This window comes from Bombyx mandarina, chromosome 12 (assembly GCF_030267445.1).
Source record: "Bombyx mandarina strain Sakado chromosome 12, ASM3026744v2".
Classification (NCBI taxonomy): domain Eukaryota; kingdom Metazoa; phylum Arthropoda; class Insecta; order Lepidoptera; family Bombycidae; genus Bombyx; species Bombyx mandarina.
This window is the reverse complement of record NC_143219.1, coordinates 11,637,825-11,662,290: the sequence shown is the minus strand read 5'-3', so window position 1 is coordinate 11,662,290 and position 24,466 is coordinate 11,637,825. Positions and strand designations below refer to the sequence as shown.

Genomic DNA, 24,466 nt, shown 5'->3' with positions numbered 1-24,466 from the left:
TCATTGTCCATATGTATGCACCTGTGTAGTGGGATAGTCAGTATATCTATATCTTATTTATAAGTTTCACTTCTACCGTGTGTGACTTGCACACACACACACACACACACACGCACACACACACACACACACACACACTTTTTTCTTTCGACTTATTTATACATATGTAGTTGTAATATCAAAGGTAAAATATACTACACTTTATTCCAATTACAAAGTCCCTTTTGACACTTCTTAGAGCGTAACTCTTCACGTTTCACATAATTCGAAATAATTATAAACATTTTTTATTCATGGTCGTAAACATCATTTAAAAATACACAATCAATCTAAATCATTATACAATTAATTCACACACACAATAAAATAATAATAACATTTGTCTCATGGGACTTCGTAATTGGAATAGAGTATAACTGTATATTATGGTGTTTTTATTATTGCATACCTACAGAGGTAATATCGAAGTCTCACTTGTGTTGTGTACATAACAGGAGTTCCATATTTAAAATCATAAATGCAAGTTGGCCATCTTAGAATGTCGGTATAATAATTCTGCGGTGAATCTCTTTGTCGCGTCTCGAGACACTGAAAAAAGTGGGGCGTTGCTAAGTTAGGTCGACAAAGCCGAAAATATCAATAATTTTAGAGCACTTTAAAAATCTTCATTATCGTAAATGCACTAGGATAGGGCACTAGGGATCCTAAAACACTGATCCATAGTCAGATTTTATTATTTTTTTATTATTTACTTCGGTGGACGAGCTCACAGCCCACCTGGTGTTAAGTGGTTACTGGAACCCATAGACATCTACAACGTAGGTGCGCCACCCACCTTGAGATATAAGTTCTAAGGTCTCAGTATAGTTACAACGGCTGCTCCACCTTTCAAACCGAAACGCATTACTGCTTCACGGCAGAAATAGGCAGGGTGGTAGTACCTACCCGTGCGGACTCAAGAGGTCCTACCACCAGTGACATATTTGGGCGAAGCCACAATGTCATCTACGGGCTTTGTTGAATGCAAATACAATTAAATATTTTCTATAAACACGTTGGAGGTCGTTCGATTTCTATAGATTTAGATTCATTCAATACTATTTAGGAATGGCACAGGCGCGTGCGAACCAACTATAAAAGATGTCCCAAATTGATGTTCAATAGACTTTGTGATGAATTGTGAAAAACTAATGAAATGTGATAGTTATCTTTTTCTATTAAAAATTTAATTTTACTGTTATTTTTATAAGAAAATGCAAATGCTAACCAAAAATGGATGAAGAAAAAGAAACCAAAAGCAGAAACAGAAAAGTCCCTCTCTGTGGCACTTTGCAATGGATGTATGGAGGAGGAACCTAAGGAGAGTGGACGTCCGGTCGTAAAACTCAGGACAAATTCCTATGCAGCATGATAAGAGGACATAATGCCCATACCTCGCATACCTAATGTGTATTGAGGGCAAGAAAAAGAAGAAGACCACTTGTGTTATAAAATACAGATTAGCGTATTTACCCCATTCATTGAATGTATTTTTATCTTTATAAAATTCGTATACATATGTGTGAACGAGCTTAGGGCCCATTTGGTGTTAATTGGCTGTCGGAGCTTATAGACATCACAATGAGAACGCCGCTACCAAACTTGGAAACAATGTCGAAATCATTGAACTTTTTTTTATTGCCCTTGTAGGCAGACGAGCATACGGCCCACCTGATGGTGAGTGGTCACCGTCGCCCATGGACTTCAGCAATGCCAGGGGCAGAGCAGAGCCGCTGCCTACCGTTAAGTACTCTCCACAAACCTCGTTTGAAGAAGGATATGTTATAGCGCTATGTCATAGACATTTAAGAAATTTTGGCTACCGCCTCCTCTAGGCCTATGGTTTGAGATTCAATTATTTTGTGTACTATAACAGCTGCGCCACCCTTCAAGCTGGAACACGTGTCAGATTTACATCAGTAATATGTAGTACCTACCTACTAGTACGGTCTTACCACTTACCATCAGCAGTTATGCAAACCTAATAGTTTGATTTGTGATATCATAATTTTTAATTTCACACGAATAATCTGAATTACGTATTGTCAGTATCATATATTATGAGGAAGGAGTCAATATTCTAATGAAGTGCTAATCAGAATGTTTGACAAGTAACTGATATAAACATTACGGACATGAATGTGTAACAAGAAGGACACGATTTTGTTCTACAGTTGACGTAATTTGTCGGATACCGTTGCGTTTTTTATGAAAGAAAATCCTAGCTCAGACTTGAAACAAATGGACGAACTATCGGCACTATATGTTAGGGTTAGGGTATTTAAATTGGATTGAAGCAAGAGTGTCGTAGTTTGAAGGGTAGCTGGTTTCCGCGTATATATGATGCTATGGCAAAGTTGACGAACAACTTCCACTATGAAGGTATAACATTGTGTAGTGAAAATTTACCGCAAGAAAATTGTGTGTGATTGTTGGTGGCAGATACCAAAGTCCTCTCCTGTTCTGCTCCGAAGATTACGGGCTTAAAAAGTCTGAAAGATATTATACAAAGAAAATAATTGGTCTCAAAGAAGCGGTGTCAAAAATGTCGTAATGATATGTATTGGCTTCAGTATTCGTGGATCGGGATCTCGTCAGCCTCTAGAGCAATAAAATGTGTTAAAGCCATACCGTCTTGAAAGGTCTTTTATGTAAAATTTTACATTAGTCACTTTGCTTGATTTTTAAGGAGTTTCATTTTATCATGATGAATAGGAACTATTATTTTACACGTAATTTAGTTTGACATATAATATTTACGCGAATCTACACAGAGCCGTCCATAACACATTTGCATAACAATGGACGGTCAAAACAGGACAGGTGAATAATCCAAACAGTAACTCAATTAGTCATTCCTTGCTCATTGTCTCCTAGACTGAAAAAGCAAACTTCGATGCACCTATCTCGCCCGTTTCCTGTCTTACACAAGTCGTTACTCACGAGACGGACGGATTAAGGATTCAGCAATTTCGACTCATTGCACAATCGGTGGAAGTATCGAAATAAACGGTTAGATCGGTAAACACACTTCCGTACATACGTAGTATTTTGTTATCCATCCCGCATGGCCCGTTATTGCAAAATACGTCTTTATTGATGTGACATAGTCATTATCAGCGTCGTTTGTCGTTGACTCGTCACTCCATTGTAAATTGTAGTCTGTAAGCCCATAATAATGAACTGCAAGGTCGCAGTAGAGTACGTATGGCAGCGCGTAGTGGGGAGCTACCACATGACAACTGCAACTTATGAACCAGTAGCCGCGTTTTGCCCGCAACGTATCGACTTGCATCGCATTATTAGTGCACCGCAATTCTAAGTTACGACGTTCACGTAATTATACGTATAAAAACAACAGTGTATTTAAAATTGGTAATAGAAATCAAACTTACGTCGATTCAACATTACAGTTCGAACGATTTGAAATATGTTATCGAGGCATTTGTAATGTTTGTTCAGATGTTCCGCGTAGAGCCTTCCGTAGGGGGTTACACAAGTGATCTTGATGAAGACTCGTTACCCTTTTAAAGTTCTAGTGCCCTGTGAGAGATTCAAATCAAATTGAAAATTCCTAGTGTATCAAGAAAATCACGATAATCATAGTCGTAATTATAAGCTGTGCGATTACCAGAATTTTCCTCAAAATCTGACTTTTAAATAATGGTTCATATTGTGCGAAGTGTTTTACTTACACGAAGTCTTCAAGCAATCTGATGATTATCAGGAATTATGAACTCAAACGAAATCATTTATTTTGTAATATTAACATTATGCTCTTCAGGTAAGCTGGTTTTGTAAAGCGTAATTGTTTACTTTTGTAAACTGTACTTTTGTAAAATATACATAGCCATATTGATGCCATGAGACATTCTAAACCATACAAGAAAATTTACCACATTAACACAGTCTCAGATCCGATATTTGATACTATAGGCCTTTTGAAGGCTTATATTATAGGCCTTCTGATAATAGTTATGTACCCTGAAAGCAAAATTTAATAATTACTGCTCATGACTGCCAGGATGATGGGTTCGCAAACCTGAGTCACCTGCTAATTCTGAATGATTTTTAAATTTACCTCTGACTTCTCGACTTGAATTGTCATCAAATAAATATGAACATAGACTCGAATATGGTTCGTTCTGTATGCATGAGTCATGGATATTTGTTTTAACGTAGACGAGCTGACAAGCTCAGTTCAGCTGTTGTTCAATAGTTACTGGAGCCTATAGACATGAATACCGTCGCCGTGGAGGAGACTTTGACATTTGAGGAGGAGACTAACTGTAATGGAATAAAGGGTACCCTATCCCAATCGAAATGTAGGACTTCTCTGCGATGGTAAAAAGTTCGATGGTAGTCTTAAGCCGTGTGAGTTTATAATCGTTACAACCAGGAATACTTAAGTTGCCATGTCAGATTGTGCCATCACAGGTAGACAGTTCGGTGGTTCTTCGAACACAGCCATTGCAACTCATAATCGTTTTTTTATTGAAAGAGTTGGCCACTCAAAGTTACTACTTTACTTCTTTACTGGTGGTAGGACCTCTTGTGAGTCCGGACGGGTAGGTACCGCCATCCTGCCTATTTCTGCCGTGAAGCGTTTCGATTTGAAGGGTGGGGCAGCCATTGTAACTATACTGAGACCTTAGAAATTATATCTCAAGGTGGGTGGCGCATTTGCGTTGTAGATGTCTATGGGCTTCAGTAACCACTTAACACGTGGTGGGCTGTGAGCTCGTCCTAAGCAATAAAAATAAAAATAATAATAATGTGATCTTACAAACGACAAAATACTTTGAACCAGTACTTTTAACGGAGTATTCCCTCATTTCGAAATCGATAAAACAATATATTTTTGATAATAAAATATTAAAAACATTCAAACATCAAACTGTCAAACGGGCATTAAGTTTAAATGTGTTTGCGACTTTTTTTTTTTTTTTATACAGAGCTGCCGTTTTTACACGTCACTTAACTGATGGCCGTGCTTTTTGTTTTTAATATATTGTTTTACGTTTTTTATATTGTAATGTTAATCAGTTGCGGGCCAACTGTGCAGCGACGGGCGGTCGGTGACATTTGTGCGATGGTCCGGAGTGACGTCAGAGCGAGCGCCGCCAGTGTTCGTCTACACGGCTAGCGGCGAAGAAGATTCCCTTGTCGGAGCTTGCTTAGCTCAATGCAGGGAACTGGAGGACTGCGCCGCAGTGGTCGTCGCGTACGGAAAAGGAAATTGTGTCGGGGTAGCTAATACACCCGAACCCCACTTGAGAACTGATCACGATGTCACGTACTTTAAAAAGATTTGCTTGCACGGTATGTATTTAAAGCATTGAAGTCTGCTTATGATACTAACTATAGGTCTGCCTAAGATACTCTTAAAATTGATTTTTTTTAGATCTTTCTAAAACTGTAAATTTATGTAGATTACAAAAATTATAATATAATATAAAGTTGTAACAAAAAAGGAAACTTACTTCATTCAACAAAATAAAATGAGAGTATCATCAATGAATTAAATCTACTTTATTAAGGATAGTACAAAAACGAATGTTTAGATCTTGATAAAATTTAAATGGTATACCTACACCAGGAGAAGGGTCATTTTTCAAATAATCAAAAATCTGTTAACCTAAAAAAAGTTCTGACGTAGCACAGTACATAAAACAAATATTGTCGAAATATGAATTTCCTCCTTTTTAAGTCGGTTAAAAACATAATGAGAAAGGGCTTAGGGCCATCTGAGCCAACTTCGTTTGCTTTCCATTTCGAGTTTATGAAATACATAATATGAAGTTACGAAAACATGATTTTTTCTAAGCTTAGATGTGAATAAGTGTACATATTGCTTATATTATATAATTAGTTGATTACTGATAGCTTCAGAGACGGCTCCCTTACACTCTGTAGAGTAGAGTATATTCTAATTCATACCATTACATTATTCATATTCATATTCATTGGGATAATTTACTCAAAATACTGGAGTAAAAACGAGAATTATCAAAATAAAATCGATCAAGTGCGTGTCGCACCACGTAAAGGGCTGCATAGTTACGAAGGGCTTACTACAATATCGTCAATATATTATTAAAATCGAGCAATAAACAGCTACGTAATATAAAAAAAATATTTGGTCAATACGCGATGAAGATGGATAACCCGAGGGGGAGAGCCAATGGGTCTTAGTTGTTACGATTTTCGTAAACCTTCACAAGCTACGTGATCTTAAACACAACCAAAAGGAAATGCGAAGAAAAACACGCATTTCCTAATATTTATGTTGATAAGAGTCGAGACGGATGTGAATTTCAACACGCACAGCGTACATTATTGCCGGAGCCCTCTATAATACATATGTGGTGTTCGAACATCGGTACTAAACTATCATTAGCTCTAAATATGTTCGAGTTATTACTCTATATATACATATATCGAAATTGAATATGTACTATTCTTTTTTATTTTTTTATTGCTTAGATGAGTGGACGAGCTCATAGCCCACCTGGTGTTAAGTGGTTACTGGAGCCCATAGACATCTACGACGTAAATGCGCCACCCACCTTGAGGTATAAGTTCTAAGATCTCAGTATAGTTACAACGGCTACCCCACCCTTCAAACCGAAACGCATTACTGCTTCACTGCAGAAATAGGCAGGGTGGTGGTACCTACCCGCGCGGACTCACAAGATGTCCTACCACCAGTATATTCTATACGCAATTCTTGACATACTATCCTATATTACTAAACGAATCTTAAAATATGTTCTTAATTTAGTTTCCGAAGAGTGTTCCACGAAATGGTGGGCGTTAGAGAGTACTCCTGGTTACCATTTACATTCCGAGAGCGCAGTGAAGGTGCTACCAAACTTTACCATCCAAGACTGCTACGATTCAATACTTTCAGCCCGTAGAACTTCATATCGGTACGTAATATAATTTAATTGGATTTTCTAAGTACGGGATTTTCCGACAAGACCGTACAATAGAATTGACAAAGTTTATTCCATAATAAGGTAATGTGTAATTATTTTTATGGCACAAATGAGCGGACTCTCGCTTTGACTGGTGTTAGTTAGTAGCTATTGGATTCGGATCACTACGGGAATAACACCATTCATCTTGAAATACAAAGTTTAATTCTCAATAGTGTTGTCGAAATGCCAAACTGCTTCTTGACAGAAAATTTTATATGTTACGCCCTACGGAATGGACCACCAGTTTCAAATAAAGTTTGCAAATCTTACTTCTTACTCAGTTAATAAATTTTCTACATAGGATCTAAATACCTAAAGTAGTTTTAGGATCCAACGTTGCTAGACAATAGGTAGCCTTAAACGCAACAGTCGCGGATATTCAGTATATAAGTTTTGGTGTCCACGTTCTTGTTTTCTATGTATATTTCCGGTCCCCGTAATATAGAAAAAGATTGCGACAAATGAATAAGAAGATTTTTTTTTTATTGCTTAGATGGGTGGACGAGCTCACAGCCCACCTGGTGTTAAGTGGTTATTGAAGACCATAGACATCCACAACGTAAATGCGCCACCCACCTTGAGATATAAGTTCTAAGGTCTCAAGTATAGTTACAACGGCTGCCCCACCCTTCAAACCGAAAAGCATTACTGCTTCACGGCAGAAATAGGCAGGGTGGTGGTACCCACCCGCGCGGACTCACAGAGGTCCTACCACCAGTAAAAGATGTGTGTGATAATAAAAAAATCGTATCATCCATGAATTCAGATCTAAGCTGCGTATTAATTTATAATAGCCTGTTGTATTCATTACTATTGTTGTTAATGCTTCGTGTCGACTGTAAGTTAAAGTCCAAATGAGACGATACATGTAAAAACATAACACTTTCTATTAACATCGAGACAATGGATTTTCTACGAGTTGAATATCAGAGTCAATTGTTACTTCTGCGACGTGTTAGAAAAAAACATTTATTCTTTTAATTTAAAATCATATTAAGACCTGTGAATTGAGGCTTACGTATTTGTACTGCGTTTCGTGAATTTGAAAAACGTTAATCGCCCTTGACTTGAATCGTTCTAACGAAAGTTTCAAGATGAGAATAAGTAAAATTTTGAACTGGTGAATTTGTAACTGCAAAACGTTATATTGAATTTAATCTAATGATAATAAAATGAAGGAACAGCTGAATCCGTGTCAATGGCGTCTCTAGCCTATGTAGGCTCTAGTAGGCAGTAGCCTGGCTCTGCCCCTGCCATTGCTGAGGTCCATGGGCGACAGTAACCACTCACCATCGGGTGCGCCGTAGGCTCGTCTGCCGGCAAGGGCATTAAAAAAATGTAACGCCCATGTGCAATCATTTCCTTAGCGCCTCTAGTAAGCGCGCGGTCAAAATGGAATGGGTACAAATGTAACACGTTCATTGAATGTGCCAAGTCCCTAACATCGCTGCGCCCATGTGCAACCTACACCCTTCACCCAGCTACCTCTGAATGCTTAGTGCGAGTTTTTTAACGCTCTCGATAGCGTGAAAGTTAACTCAAATTTGTATGGAGTATGAACGTTTGCCGATAGAGGCGCTGTTCCAACTGCATACAAATTTGAGTTAACTTTTACACTAACGAGAACGTTAAAAAGCTCGCACTAAGCACACTGGTCTGTGTTGCAAAATCAACTATCCTACGTTATAGTTCAGGCCAATGGGTGGGACCAGACGGCTCGTTCAACGCGGAGCTGATACAAGCGGCAGATTCAACCGTCGGTAGCTGCCTCGTCAACGCCGAGGATAAGTTCACTGAACCGGAATCTTACAGAGTATCAAACTACTATACATTCTACATCGAGAATCAATGTAAACATGACTGTGAGTACGTTTTTATTGCACTTACAAGGAAGGTCATTATTTAATAACGCATCTTCATAAATCAATAATAAATTTATATTTACAGATTTAATAAAAATAGATAGATGTTCATACGAAGAATACAACAATCAAACGCTGAGACACGTCGAATTCACACTGAAGAATCGCACCAAAGACGAGGCACGTCCATTATATGTTTAAGTCAATTACATCTGTTTTTCACAGTGTTTTCCCCATTTTTTTTAGGATCATTCACGTTTAACTTGTAGGTTCATTATAATAAAATTATGCGGGGTCTTATCTCTGTGCCATAACCACGACATAACTCATTTTATGAGCGCATAACGATCGTAGCATAGATAAATAGTGTTGTAACGTCACATACTCACAATATATGTTAATTAGTTTACTACAGTGGGCCATATGTTACATATGTATCGGCAGATAGCATATAAAAAAGAAAAAAGCCTGATTCGCTTATTTTCGATTAAAATTTTCGTTTTATTTAGGTATTTTATTGAATTAAATGTTTGTAAGAGACAGCTGGTATAAATTTGAGAAATAACTAAATAAGAAATAACTCAAGGGTGGTGGTATGTGGTCTCTGTGCTTCGGCAACCACATAACATCAGGCACGCCGTGAGTTCGTTCACTCGCTTCATAAATTGCTCGAGAGATATGAAGGGATATGTTGAAATCCGTAAAAAATGCAGGCTGTTCATGCCGAAAAATTATATCGACGCTTGAAAGGCAAACATGACTAAGCGACAAAAGTAGGTAAAATGAGTTAGATACACCATTGGAATCGTCTGATTTTTCTGCGTCGTTTAGTATAGGTTTCATCACTCTGTGACGTGTTTTATGTCGCTTAGATATGGTGTGATTTTCATAAAAATGCAGAGTTTTTTCCTACCAAACGACAAAAAAAAAGTTATTTTAGAGACATCCCGCAGTTAGGACATTTTAATAATAAGGTATTATTCACTTAGTCAGTTATTCATGTTTTTAAATTTTCATTTGTTTGTATTTATTTATTTTTACTTGTTATGAAATTATTCTTTGAAACCACTTAGTAGATTGTACCTATACAAAGTAGTCGTAATTGGTACAGCTATACAATTTAACCTGAAACAAAATGGAATACTATTGAATCTTAGATAGTTTTACTTGTTTAACATAATATCCCTTTCCATCCGTAAATATTTTTACATGACAACATTTCTAATAACTACGTCACCTAGATAATTTTACTTGATTAATTGCAATGGTTACTTTTGGCGCTTAGTTATGTTTACCCGTAAACAAAATATATTTTTTTATCGCTAAGGAACTGCGCAACTTTAAATACGTCGCGTGGGTATGCGCAACTAGTCGCGTACCACGTTTTGGCGGGCTGGTAAAATGTGACATTCGTAAGCTGGGCGTCGCTTAGTAAAGTCGTTTGTCACATTATTTTGCATTTTGTTCCCATGAGGGAGATGTGAACCACCAAATAAGACCAAAGAAACGACTATAGATTCCGTAAAATGATTTATCAAAAGTTTACAGAGTCGTCGTGGCCTATAGGATAAGGCGTCCGGTGCATTCGTATGTAGCGATGCAACGGTGTTCGAATCCCGCAGGCGGGTACCAATTTTTGGAATGAAATACGTACTTAACAAATGTTCACGATTGACTTCCCCGATCATTGTTCTCGTCGAACCCGTCGCTGGCGACGAAGGGTTCGGCGAGTAAATTAACCCACAGACACAGACCACTGAGTTTCTCGACGGATCTTCTCAGTGGGTTGCGTTTCCGATCCGGTGGTAGATTCTGTGAAGCACTGCTCTTGCTAGGGCCAGTGCTAGCAACATCGTCAGGTTTGAGTCCGGTGAGCTCACCTACTAGTTAAAGTTATGCAGATACATCTTGTGAGTCTGCACGGGTAGGTACCATCACCCTACCTATTTCTGCCGTGAAGCAGTAATGGGTTTCAGTTTGAAGGGTGGGGCAGCCGTTGTAACTATACTGAAAACTTAAAACTCATATCTCAAGGTGGGTGGTGGCATTTACGTTGTAGATGTCTATGGGCTCCAGTAACTACTTAACACCAGCTAGGCTGTGAGCTCGTCCACCCAACTGAGCACTAAAAATGAAAAAAATACCAGCGGTACCTTCGCATTACTATAGTCAAAATACGAGCAAAGTTTACCTTTCTGAAGAAATTAGAAATATCTCCAACTTATATACAAACTATACAAAAAGCACAACACAATATTGTAAGCGAGAGAATTTTTCGTATAAATATCGTAAATGTCGTAAATATTCTTAGATAATTTCAACATCGGATTTCATGTACCTATAAAAGTCAAATGTCTAAAGCGTCTTTCTTCACTACGAAAAAAATGAAAAATCTCGAAAAACAAAGAGAAAAGCAATAACATGAAACAGAAAAAGAAGAAAGCTATACCCGTTTTAGAGCCCACAAAAATATAGACGGAGAGGATCCGTCATCTCATATGCTAGTTTCGGAAAAAGTACTCAATACGCCTTTTGCACAATCTATGCTTTTGTATTATGCTCGTAGTAGGAAACTAGCCGTATATAATTTTTGTGTTTATGAAACGGAACTCGTAATGTTTTTGGTTACTACTGGGATGAGAGTATTGGCAAGCGTGGTGCCAATGAGATTGCAACTATTTTACATAAATATATTCAGTCCATTGATGCTAAAAGAAACGTTACGCGATTACTTCTCTATTGCGACTGTTGTCCAGGCCAAAACCATACGGTATTAGCAATGTTGCATTATTCAAATAAACTTTCTTTTGACGGGACACACTTACATGTCGATACCGTGCCATTGTAGAGAATCGATCAAAAAATACCACTGTTTACGCATCATCACAATGGTTTACAGTATTTTCAACAGCTAGGCAAGATTCATCACCTTTTCAGGTGGAAAGACTGAGCTATGAAGATTTTTATAAATGGGATAGTATTAGCGATAAGTACTTCAAAGGCAACCAAACCGGGAAAATAGGTAAGATCCGTGTTATGACTTTCAAAAAATACAAGCAAAGCGTTAAATACAAAACATCTATGAATGCTTCTGCATTATCTTTTGATGTCGAAGTTCAGCCTAAAATCAAGTTATCACTGACATCTTGTTATAGGTCTCAGCTACCCATATCAAAAGCCAAATATGATGATTTGCTCAAACTTTGCACTGAAAAAGTCATTCCTAATTGTCTTAAACAAGAGTTTCTGAGCATTCCACGTGCACGACATTGTACGATTGTGATTGATTAACAAAAAATAACAAGATCTCATGTCGCATATCTATCGTATGCCTTTGGAGACTGATTATATTAGGTACAATAGTGTTGTTAAGTTTGGTTATGTTCAATAGCAGAATACAATTTATTATTGTTTTTGATTTACTCTGAAAACTAGAGCTTTTATGAGTTTTAATAATTCTCTATTGTTTTTAAGACTGATGAGGCAATAACTAGATTTTGGTATTATATTGGAATACACTACAATGTGTTATGGTTTATTTATTTAATATTGGCAAAATATTGTATAAAATATAATAGCAATAGCGTGATTTTGTTGCAAAAAAATATATCCCTATTGTTTTTTACAATAAATGTTTATTCATAAACGTCTCGCTCTTTTGGTTTCGCTCTTTTGCATGATTTACTATGGTATTTATTACATTTTAGTTAAATTCTTTACACTTTCTACATGCATAAAATAATGGAATAGTATTTAGATACATTTACTCGATTTGTTGTGAACTATGGGATCACTTTAGTCCAATATACCCAAAACGAAACTGTAAGCTGTGCGAATTTGTCTAACTTTACATGTTACTGAAAATCTTTCAACGATAGCTCATATTGTTTTACATGTTACTCCAAATCTTTCAATGCTGGCTTAGATAATTTTACTTGTGACGAGAAACCTTTTATATAAAATTCAGATAATTTTACCTGTTTATCAAATTATGGACAATATATATAAGCGACAATAACTGCTATATACACAAATGATAGGCAATAGCCTTTAAGTATATTCGATGGGCAAAAAAAAACTATATCTAGGTCTATTAAAATAATTTCAATCCTACAGTTAGATTCGTCAAAATAATTTTTTTTTCAGATATTTCAACTTTAAATTGCTCTACTGTAAAGTTCACGCATTGTCGCTTAGTCATGTTTGCCTTTCAAGCGTCGATATGCACATATGTACACACTCGAAAAACATAGCCCTCCTACGGTACCCTGGTAATATTCGTCAAATTGAATTTGTTCGCTTCTTTTATCGATTTTCGGCCTTTTGGCTGAGATCAAAGTGTAGTATCTGTTAATATCTGAAAGTTCGCCTCGAAGAAGCCTCATTGAGGGACCAGTATATTAAAAGAATTTTTGTAAAACCAAACACGCAAATTCCTAGCTAGCATAATTACTGGTGGTAGGACGTCTTGTGAGTCCGCACAGGAAGGCACCACCACCCTGCCTATTTCTGCCGTGAAGCCGTAATGCATTTCGGTTTGAAGGGCGGGTCACCCGTTGTACTGTTAAAAGTGAGACCTTACAGCTCATGTTTCACGGTGGGTTTTACGTTGTAGATGTTTACGGGCTCCGGTAACCACTTAACACCAGGTGGGCCGTGAGCTCGTCCACCTATCTAAGAATAATAATATAAAAATATTCAAGCAACGACGGTAGAAATTATAATGAAATAAGTAGGTCAATAGAAGTCTATGTTGAGTTTCGTGCTGATAATGGGCATCGAGAAAACATTAAATTAAATTAACAGCTTTAAAATTACACATTTTTTATTAATACTAGATGAATAGATGTGGCTTAATCATGAGAAATGTCGAGTAAAATCACGCCGAGGATAATTCCCGCTCATAAAATATACACAAGATTAATGGGGGTTTTCCGACATGAGAGATTTGAATCGACATCATATCCGACCCAGCCGCCGTCACCCAAAACATGTCTTGTCAGATCCTCCGGATTTTCTCGAGGTTCTTTTAAGCTCTCCAAGCAGCGGTCACCTAGGCCATAGACACAACCCACTAAATTTCCCGCCGGATCTTCTCAGTGGATCGCAATCTCGATCCGGTCGTAGATTCAGCGCTGCTCTAGCTTGAGCTAGTGGTAGCAAGTTTTCTCAGGTTGAGCCCTTGAACTGTCCTTCCCATCCGCGCATAGTTGGAATAGCCCCATAGGGTACCAATGATAAATTAGGGAAAAAAGAATCGGTATGATACCGGTAACCGTTAAAGATTAGGTTGGCAGCAGGCTCATTGACCCGTCTAGGCAATAAAATTGCAATAAAAACCAATTAATGTAATGATCCCTCAATACAGTGCAAGAAAGCATGTGAGACGGAACAAAAGTTCATATGTCGAGGATTTAGTTGGATCTCCAAGGAAGAAAAAAGTGGAGTTCGAGGCATTTGCGACTTGCACAGTGAAGATCTAGTTACTACTGGCTCTTGGCTGCTTCGGAAAACGTCAGGTGCAACCTATTATAGGCGGGTCATATGTTTGAATAGTAAGTGATATAAGCAGTTATAAGGCTTTTGTTATATAGAGGCAGTTTTTCATTTTATTCTGTTGCCCTGATAATGATGACGTGTACTTGTTTTAAATGAAAATCATTCCACGGCTATTTTTCGTCCATTTTCTGGTCATCATATGAATATTTGTTTAGTTTTCTTGACAAAATTTATTACCTTCTATTATTATTATTATTCTTAATTTCTTACTTTCCTTCTATTCATCACTAAGAAGGGCCAAGCATATGGACAACATGTACGTATGTTTTTTTTTGCATAGATGGGTGGACGTACTCACAGCCCAACAACTGGAGCCCATAGACATCTGCAACGTAAATCCCACCACCCACCTTGAGGTATGAGTTCTAAGGTCTCAGTATAGTTACGGCTGCCCCACCCTTCAAACCGAAACGCATTACTGCTTCACGGCAGGAATAGGCAGGGTGGTGGTACCTACCCGTGCGAACTCTCAAGAGGTCCTATCACCAGTTATAATTTTGCGGGTTTCTATTTTTATTACACGATGTTATTTCTTCACTGTGGAAATCAATCGTGAACAATGGTTAAATGCGTATTTCATAGGAAAAATTGGTATATTGGTATATAGTAGAATTTTTTTTCATTTGAAGTAAGCGTGGATTGCGACAACAAGGGTTTGAACATAACATACAAGCCGCGCGGAGTTTTTCGGGGTCGTATGTACGTCCCGGGGAGAGGGGAGCAGTGCGGCGCGCGAGGGAAGGGAGGTCCTGTCAAATTGACGTTACCGATGCACGGAGAATGTGACGTTAATTTTGCATACGGAATCTCGAATGGACCTACCGGTGTCATTAATAGGTGAGGAAAATCTTTCTTTCTCAATTTGGTAAATAGCTCGTTGTCCACTTTGAAACTCGAGTTCCAACTTACGCTTGAAATGGAATTTATTTGACCCTACAAAATAGGAGGCATTGGTGTCTCAGAAAAAAGCTAGACATTATTGCCTATATCGGGACATGAAATGGAACATGTATAAGTGTTCTGTAAGTGTAAATAAGTGTAAATGTTATGTTGCTTGCCAGTAATAATATTAACGTGCTTTATTTTATTTTTTAAATTAATTTTTGTTTTGTTTTTTCTTATTTTTATACTATTTTATACCGTCTTCTAAGTCTGTACACACGTACCTAGCTTTCATTCCGGCAAGAACCAAAGGGAAACGGGAGTGACTGAAAAACAGCGCTGTTCGATTTATCGACCTTGAACAACATTAGCTGAGCCACCTCCTTTTGCCTTTTTTTTTATATTTAATGTGAAAGGCAATAAATGAGTTTTTTTTATTTTTTTTATTCATAGTTTTCCCCTTTCTCAGTTCAGTCTGTCAAAAGAGTCTGTAGAACTGTATATACGGGCTTTTGGCCAAGTAATATACATTAGCTATGAGTTAATATGCTAGTTTTTATTACGTGTAGTAAGTTTATTATTATTATTTATTATTATTATTAACATATAATGCTCTTGCTAGGGCTAGTGTTAGCAAATTCTCTCAGGTTGAGCCCGTGAGCTCACTAACCTGTCCGGGCGTAGTTGGTATAGCCTCTTAGGCTACCAGCGAGAAGTTAGGAAAAAAATATAACTTCAGATATTTTTATGCATAAATAGAAATACTTCGGGTTCACGGCCCAGTTAAAAAACCTTCTCGCGTCCTATAATCTTAATTATCGTCCCTAGAACAATGGCGTACGTAATGGTTATGATCCAGAACAATCCCATAATACAGACGGCAGGAGACAGATGGGTTCGTGTAGGATGTTCGCCTGGACCTCGCACACCCACACATGTAGACGCCACGCTCGCTGTTACTGATAACGGGTAAGAACTTACCTTCTAAGGGTTATATTATTACACATCTTCTAAGAATTATATTATTACACACTGAGACGTGAAAGCCAACTTGGCTTAAACGACAATTTTATTTATTTATTTATTTGGAAAACCAACATTTTTATATTTTCTCACCTTTTAAACCTTCCCTGGACTTCCACAAATAATTCAAGACCAAAATTAGCCGAATCGGTCCAGCCGTTCTCGAGTTTTAGCGAGACTAACGAACAGCAATTCATTTTTATATATAGAGATAGATTTTAAATGCCCAGCGAAGCGGACGGGTACAGCTAGTACTGTATAATTATTAATCGTTAAAAATATATATTATGTTGATGCTTAGACGGGCCCCAGCGACGAATTCCGGTCGGAAATCGTGGACCGGAGCGGCGAGTGCGGTGGTGGGGGGCAACGCTCCCCTGAGGCTGTACGTGGTACGCGCGGAAACCGTGCAGCCTCCGTCCGCGGCCGTCTCACTCGGGGAACCACTCGAATTGAGGCTTGAGACTACTGGTACTGAACTACTGATCTTATAATTCAAACTGACATTTGTTTTGTATCATTTGACATATTTTAGTTAAGCCGTTGTAACTATACTTGAGACCTTAGAACTTATATCTCAAGGTGGGTGGCATATTTACGTTGTAGATGTCTATGGGCTCCAGTAACCACTTAAGACCAGGTGGGCTGTGAGCTCGTCCACCCATCTAAGGAATAAAAAAAAATCACAACTGATTTTAGTCAAATGAAATTTTGAACGCGTGTCAAGTCAATGCTATTGTACATACCGTGGTGTGGTAAAAATGAATCATGAATTCATAATTTTGTAAAAAGCATTTTGTAAGTCCTGAACGAAGCAGGTAGGAAGAATGGAATAGCCGTTGTCAAATGTACCTACTCGATATTTGGCTTCATGTCTCGAAGCAATGTCTATAGAGTTTTAAAAGTTACCTATCAATAGCAAGGTTAGAATATTCTGTAGTTTTACCTGTGATTTCTCAATTGTATAAGATTCGAAGATTAATTTCGTGGGCATTTAACTTAATCCTTAATCAAATTAAACTTAACCTAATCTTCTTAATGCAGATACATCGGAGATTCAACCCTATTATTTAGTGGCCTCATCTCGCCTCGGCGACAGCTCTGTTGTATTGCTGGACAGTAAAGGCTGTCCTACTGGTCAGGTGAGCAAACGTTCTGAAGCCGTAAGCTACCTCTACAACCGACAGATAGAACATGATACATCCGATGGCAACCATCGCTCATAGACATTAAGGATCATAATAGCACAACCAAGCGACTTATGATCTTGTTTGAAAAAGGCTATAAGGTTAACACCGTGTTGGGAAAGTCAGGGTATTAATACCTGTCTAAAACGATCTCTAGAAAAGCAACCTGCATGAACACAATAATTCCAAGTAATAAGAATGATGGATTATGCGATATAAAGGTAGCGGGATCGTCGCGAAACATGACACTGGAAGTAAACGGAAAATAATATTTGCCATGATTACTAGTAGTATCTCTCCTCCTCCTTGTGTCGATAATCCTCAATGCTGAGGATCGTGGTCTCTCTTTTAATAACTTTCTCCTGGACTATCCTGCGCCAGCCCCGCCTATCCTCGGCTGCATGGACTGAGGTGTTGAGAGTAGAGCGTATCTGGTCTGACCAGCGGATTGGACTTTTTGGAAGCGTCATTGAACTTTTCGTCATAGGACGTCTTCTTAGTAGTATATGTACATTAAAATAGATTTTTACTGTCATTATGAGCTCCGACCGACCTTCGTTTTTTGGAACAGTAACAACAGCTAATGAATGTTATGTATGCCTATCTGTGAATAAAAAGAAAGAATGACGTCACTTCAGCTCTAAAATCTCTAGCGTTTATGTTATGGCCCGTAACTTCGTCGATAACTGACGTGTATAAAAGAATTTATCTTTTCCTAATAAACAAAGGTGGATTTCCCGGAATTTACTCGTACCTGGTTGGACGGGACCCAGCGCTTGAGTGTACGATTCAAAGCATTCCGTTTTCCTACGTCACACATCGTACGATTTGCGCTCATGGTGAGATTTTGTGAAGACAAATGCGAAAAGGTACGTACCATTTTCTGATTTTTGTAAATAAATGAGCACTTGAAACCTTTTATGATTTATAAGCTATTGCATATATTTTATCGCGGGCCTTGTGCTCGAAATCATGAAATTCCGTAACGAAAAAAACCTTCCACCCCTCACTCCGCCTACTATGTAGCTCGCGTTCAAGCATTCACACGTTGCGCTTGTGTAGTGTTTGCGAATAAGCACGTGGCGTGACGTCACACTGCATTTTGTTTGTTTTATTGCATAGAAGGGTGAACGAGCTCACGGCCCTCCTGATTTTAAGTGGTTACTGGAGCCCAGATACATTTACAACTTCTTTTTTTATTATTATTGTTTTAATATTAAATTATCATTGTCTAATTATAACTGCATAAGTTGATAAAAAATGCTATGCAATAGCTTTACCGCGGCAGTTCCCGAGTGCCACACGTTTTTTTTTCTATTTTTTTTATTACCCTTGTAGGCCGACGAGCATACGGCCCACCTGATGGTGAGTAATTACCGTCGCCCATGGACTACAGCAATGCCAAGGGCAGAGCTAAGCTGCTAAATATAGTTTATAAGAAGACTATCTTCTGCCTACTAGTACCTGTATGTCAATGGAAAACTTTATTCATATACAAAGCTATGAAAACTAGTCGTTCTAATAAGCTTATAGATCAAGGATATAATATAAAAAAATGGTGACTGGAAAGCAATAAGTCTGGTTATATATAAACATTATGCCTTTACACCTACCACTTTGTTGCTCGCTTGTGAACTGCTGTTGAGCCTGGCGATTTTCTTGGCTATTCAAGATGGCGAAATGGACTATAGGCTGATTTTGTTAGGCGATAATAAAAACCATCGGCTGTGACTATAAATCTAATAACCGACACTTGTAACCACCTGAGGTAGAAAGCATTGCTGCTGGAAATGGTGCATTCACACTTTAATTTCCAACGTTGCGGCATCCTTAGTCCGTTCCGTTTTTCTTTGATCTTCGAATTCACACCTTGATTTCCAACGGTGCCATATCCTTATTACGTTCTTTTTTCTTTGAACTTTAATGGCTACTCGGCTCAATGCCATTTATTTAATACTGTAAAAGAACTGATTAATTTTGTGACAAAAAATTATTTTGTGGGGTTTCGGTTTCCGAGATTCAGATAATTCGATTTACATCGAACGCGTATAACGCTAATGCTTCAGCAATCCTCGGCAATGATCGGCGATCACCGTTGCACGTATATAAGGAGGGGAGAAGATTAGAAGATTTTGTAGATGGTAGGATCTCTTATGAGTTCGCACGGGTACCACCACCCTGCCTATTTCTGCCGTGATGCAGTAAAGCGTTTCGGATTGAAGGGTGGCACAGCCGTTGTAACTATACGGAAACCTTAGAACTTATATCTCAAGGTGGGTGGCGTAATTACGTTGTAGATGTCTATGGGCCCCGGTAACAACTTAACACCAGATGAGCTGTGAGCACGTCCACCCATCTAAGCAATAAAAAAAAGACTAGAACACTAGTCATTACAACTTTTTTTGTGACGGAATGAAACAGGCTTACATTAGCTAAATTATCATCCACCATCGTTCACGAATATAGCATTTTTACTTTCTTTTTTATACAATAGTTTCCTTTAACGAGACGCATAGGCGCAGCTGCGCGACCTGTCGTCTGTACCAATGATAACAATTGCGAATTTACGTCGGGTTTTTTTTTTGAGAATTTCAAGCAAAAGAAGAACAACTTTATAATAAATTAGGTTTATTTATTCAGGTAGATTGCATGGAGAATATAGGCAGGATAACTCGTGATGCTAACGTCACGTACTTCAGCGAAGACACGGAGCAGGGTCGCGTCGTGGCGCAGGGAGGAACACACGTGTGCCACATCGGGGTCACCGACCCTTTGACACTTGAACTAGAGCTGGCCGTAGACTCTAAAGGCATTCAGTCTTCTGACGCACTCGTCAGGGCTGATCATCGGTCAAGCTACCGTGAGTTGCTTTACGAAGTGATATTTATTATAATATACCCGCACGGGTGGGTACCACCACCCTGCCTATTTCTGCCGTGAAGCAGTAATCAATCAAATAACTCGCATTATGTACATATTTCGAAGTTATTCTTCTGTGGCGTTTAAATAAGTACATAATACGTTCCTTGTTTACGATTCAATGCGCGGTAATTAGCCACGGTTAGATCTGTCAGTCAATCTAATGTAAAATTTAAACCTCGTCATTGGATTGAGTTAATTCAATGCTAATTAATTTTTAGGAATGTTAAGCGTGATTAAAGTTTTCATTTAGGATTTAATTTTGCATTCTATTTACACGGATTATTAAAATATACTCATTTTTTTAATTACCCGCAATTTTTATTTAATCTGCAATGTGAACAGCATTTGGAATTAATTTTGTAAAATAAAGCTGTCTGAAGAAGCTGTGTGTAAAATGAAGAATACTGGTCGCTTTTGATTACTAGTTTATAGCTCACCTAATGTTAACTAGTCATCCGAACTGATAGATACATCAACGTGGATGTGGTTGTTCCTCCAAAGACATAATATTGACGTTTGAAGTGCATTGGTACGACGGTTGTCCCACTTTCAATCGTAGGATAGGTTCGTGGCACAAACAGGTAGGATAGTACCGTCAGTATTGAAGTTATGAAACTAAGTGATGATAAATACCTTAAATTGTATTAGTGATAGATTGAGAAGAATCCCGCATGGGTAGTTATCACACCATATCATCAGTTTACTATGTGATTCCTTCAAAATTTTTGGGTGGAACAGCTCATACATAACACAATTGTGGCTTGAACCTCATTTCTCAACGGTATTCGCGTTGTGATGTCTACAAGTTAATATCGATGGGTGAAAAGCTATTTAGGTTTAAGTTAATAAGAGAGCCAGTCATTTTAAAGTTTAAATTTCGGCAAAATATCAAAACAAAAATGCTTCTTCAGCTATTTCAATTGAGTAAACTTGAAGTTCAATTAAAACATTGAAATGTTGATACTAATACCATATAAAAAAAACATTTAATTACAAAGATAAATGTTGCATATTAAGCGAAATGCCGCTTAAACAATAGCCTTTCACGCTTCAATATAACTTACCCACCAGGTAGGCCTCTTGATTACCCAGCTAAGCATTAAAAATGTAAGTAAAACAGAAGTTAATAAATTAATGCACTAAAATATTAACTAGTATGTAAGTAATATGTAAACGGTATACTGGGTGTTAGGAGACCGTTTCCGAAAACGAACATTTTGTACCTGTAAATTGTAAATTTTGGGGAGCGCGGTATCAGCGCCGCGCCCACGCCACGCCGCGCCGGTGTGCGTGTAAAAGAAAAATCGCGCCCGGGCGTTCGTTAGCATCAGCTGTTTTTGATTTTGTGTTTCATTGCTTGTTTTATTTTTTAGTAAATTAATGTATTTTTTATGAAACTATCGTTTAATTATCTGTACTAACATGATAGAGCGTAATTAATGCTAATAAAACGTTTTATGTTTTTTTTAAATCAGGGTCGATATTTTTTTTCGTCCTGTAATGACACCTTTAATGAAAGGTGTCATTAGAACGATTGTATGTCTTCGTTTTCGGAAGCAGTCTCCTAACACCCAGTATATCTATTTATTTTATGTTTAGATTTTCTATAATAATGTATTGCTAGTAGTATATCGCAACATTCCTGTTATATCTTTATCTTTCCCAAAATTTCTATAAATTAAACGGAAGATATCGCTTTTAGCGATAAGATCGCTTATTGTACAAATATATGCTGCTTGTTGACTGTTTTCTAATGTTAATTGTGTTTTGGTGTGCAATAAAATATATTCTCTATTTCTCTCTCTCTCTCTCTCTCTCAAAGCAGCGGAGGAGTCTCGTCCGGTAGATGGCGTGGTATGTGTCCACGAGTTGCTGTTAGTAGCGTTGGCGCTAACATGGCTCGCCGTACAACTACTGCTCTTACTCGGTTGCTGCGTTTTAGTCAAAAGGTTAGCGGTGTTCATCTAAATTAATAACACGTCATTTCGGATCCTCTTGATCCACCAACGGTGCTTTTAGGCAACCCAACCAGTCATCGTTCTCGTCAAACCCGTCGCTTGCGACGAAGGGCTCGGCGAGTAAATTAACCTACAGACACAGCCCACTGAATTTCTCGCCGGATATTCTTATTGGGTCGGGTTTCCGATCCGGAGGTAGATTCTGCGAAACACTGCTCTTGCTAGGATTCGTGCTAGCAACAACGTCAGGTTTGAGCCCCGTGAGTTCACCTACTCGCCTGGTGACGCTGATATGGATCTGGATATATCTCAAGACCATCAGCGTAGGTAGGAAAAAAAAATACCTAAATTAATTTATTGAATAAAAACCTCAGCTAAGTCATCAATCTTAAATTTTCTCCTGTGTTACGAGAAGATCTTCACATGTGCTGCGAGAAGTTCCCCGGTGTTGCGCGGAAATATCCTTTTGTATTATTACTGATTACACTAGAATTGAAGGCATTATGTATTTTCATTTTCAGGTACCGTAATCTGGCCGAAATGAGTATGCAAAAGGACTACCATTCATTCGATAATGTTGGGTTCGATACAGTTTCAACGCACAGACGCGTGCACTGGCCCGACCAGAACATCGACATACTACATGCTACTTAAAGAACCAATAATACTCGGATATCTAAGTAACAACACGATTAGATTACTTTGGTTAATAATTATTTATTATGAAAATTCTTTTAAATAAATAATTGATATGCCGCTGAAAATAGTGTAGTATACTATAGGTTTGATAGGTAGATTTAACTATGTTATAGATAACTTGGCGTCAGTGGAAATAACAACGTGCCAAAACGATGAATTATGAATGATTCTAAATAGAATTTAAGAGAAGCACTCTCCAAAATCGATACTTTGGGTAAAATATTACTTTAAATATTGCCTTTGTTGAGTCATTACGTCCAATACCTATCTTTATCAGTTTCTAAATTTGATTCAATCAATAATGGTAAAAAGAACTAAATCATTAAAAATCTCAGGTGAACTATTTCAGCAGGTTTGTTTACTTGTGAATTTACGTGGCCTCACGAAATATTACATTACAAAGACGATTTCAATCGATAATTGTAAATAGAACTAGATCAAAAAAATATCATAGTTGAACTATTTCAGAAGGTTTGTTTACTCATGAATTTTGTATTGTGGCTTCACAAAATATTATATTACAAATACGATACTTGCAAAATAACTCAGCGAAAAAGCCAGCTCGTGTTAGGGCAGATGTTAGCAAAGGCTCCATAGGTGAGTCCTGTGAGCTCGCCTACGTTCGGTGAAGCTAGAATCTGTCGAAAACTACTAGCGACAGGTAGGCAAAAAAAATCATACCTAAAATTTTAATTTAAAAAATATCATACTTAAAATTTTAATTTAAAAAAAAACATACTTAAAATTTTAATTAAAAAAAAAACATACTTAAAATTTTAATTTAAAAAAAATCATACTTAAAATTTAATTTTAAATTAATAGGGTACTTTTCGGAATTTTTAAGCATTGGATTGAATTCTCGTGTTTTTATTTTATTTTTAAAAAATTCGAAATGAGCGTCCGATTTATCTCATTTATGACAAAGTATTATAGGTTTAAGCTAAATGTCATAATATCCCCCCAAGGTAAGTTAATGTGTAGTGTACCTACTTGTAATAATCGAAAGTATATTGATGCCAAATAAAATACAAGTATGAAATAATGCTTCTTTATATGTAAACGTCATATTGTAATTAGTGTTCAAAAATTTTACCCTAATATATAAAAATAATAACATGTTAATGACTATTCCAAATGCGAATCTACAGTTTTTTAATTTTCTAATATAATACGTATGTCGTATAGTTGTTAAAACGAAAATTGTTAGAAATATTTTTATTTTCAATTTTATACGTATTAAAAAACCTGTGACATTGGTGTGATGATTTATTCACAAAAGAAATAATCCTTCATACAAAAACAAACACCTACATTGTAGAATTTAATATTATTACTTTGATAGTAGGTAAGTA

General features: G+C 37.4%; 1 protein-coding gene and 1 pseudogene across 2 annotated transcripts; both read left to right on the top strand.

Moving 5' to 3' along the window:
• The first annotated feature begins 3,232 nt into the window (after positions 1–3,232).
• LOC114246065 (uncharacterized) lies at positions 3,233–24,369 on the top strand. 2 transcript variants are annotated; one of them, XM_028178440.2, is made up of 14 exons: positions 3,233–3,823; positions 5,086–5,361; positions 6,824–6,971; positions 8,712–8,884; positions 8,970–9,064; positions 14,253–14,439; positions 15,073–15,280; positions 16,154–16,294; positions 16,650–16,819; positions 17,393–17,490; positions 18,264–18,404; positions 20,176–20,395; positions 22,283–22,406; positions 22,937–24,369. In XM_028178440.2, exons 1-14 carry the CDS (start codon positions 3,772–3,774, stop codon positions 23,067–23,069), a joined length of 2,166 nt encoding a protein of 721 aa, XP_028034241.2. In that variant the 5' UTR covers positions 3,233–3,771; the 3' UTR covers positions 23,070–24,369. The 2 variants fall into 2 exon arrangements, with proteins under 2 accessions (XP_028034241.2, XP_089588132.1); XM_089732006.1 differs by having other exon boundaries at positions 22,280–22,406; positions 22,937–23,670.
• Positions 13,192–13,310, top strand: LOC114246141 (U2 spliceosomal RNA; annotated as a pseudogene).
• Positions 24,370–24,466: the final 97 nt, after the last annotated feature.

Coding starts and splice junctions, on each gene's coding strand:
- LOC114246065 (XM_089732006.1), top strand. CDS start 3,772: ATGAACTCAAACGAAATCATTTATTTTGTAATATTAACATTATGCTCT. Junction 5,362..6,823: donor TAAAAAGATTTGCTTGCACG/GTATGTATTTAA, acceptor TTCTTAATTTAG/TTTCCGAAGAGTGTTCCACG. Junction 6,972..8,711: donor GCCCGTAGAACTTCATATCG/GTACGTAATATA, acceptor CCTACGTTATAG/TTCAGGCCAATGGGTGGGAC.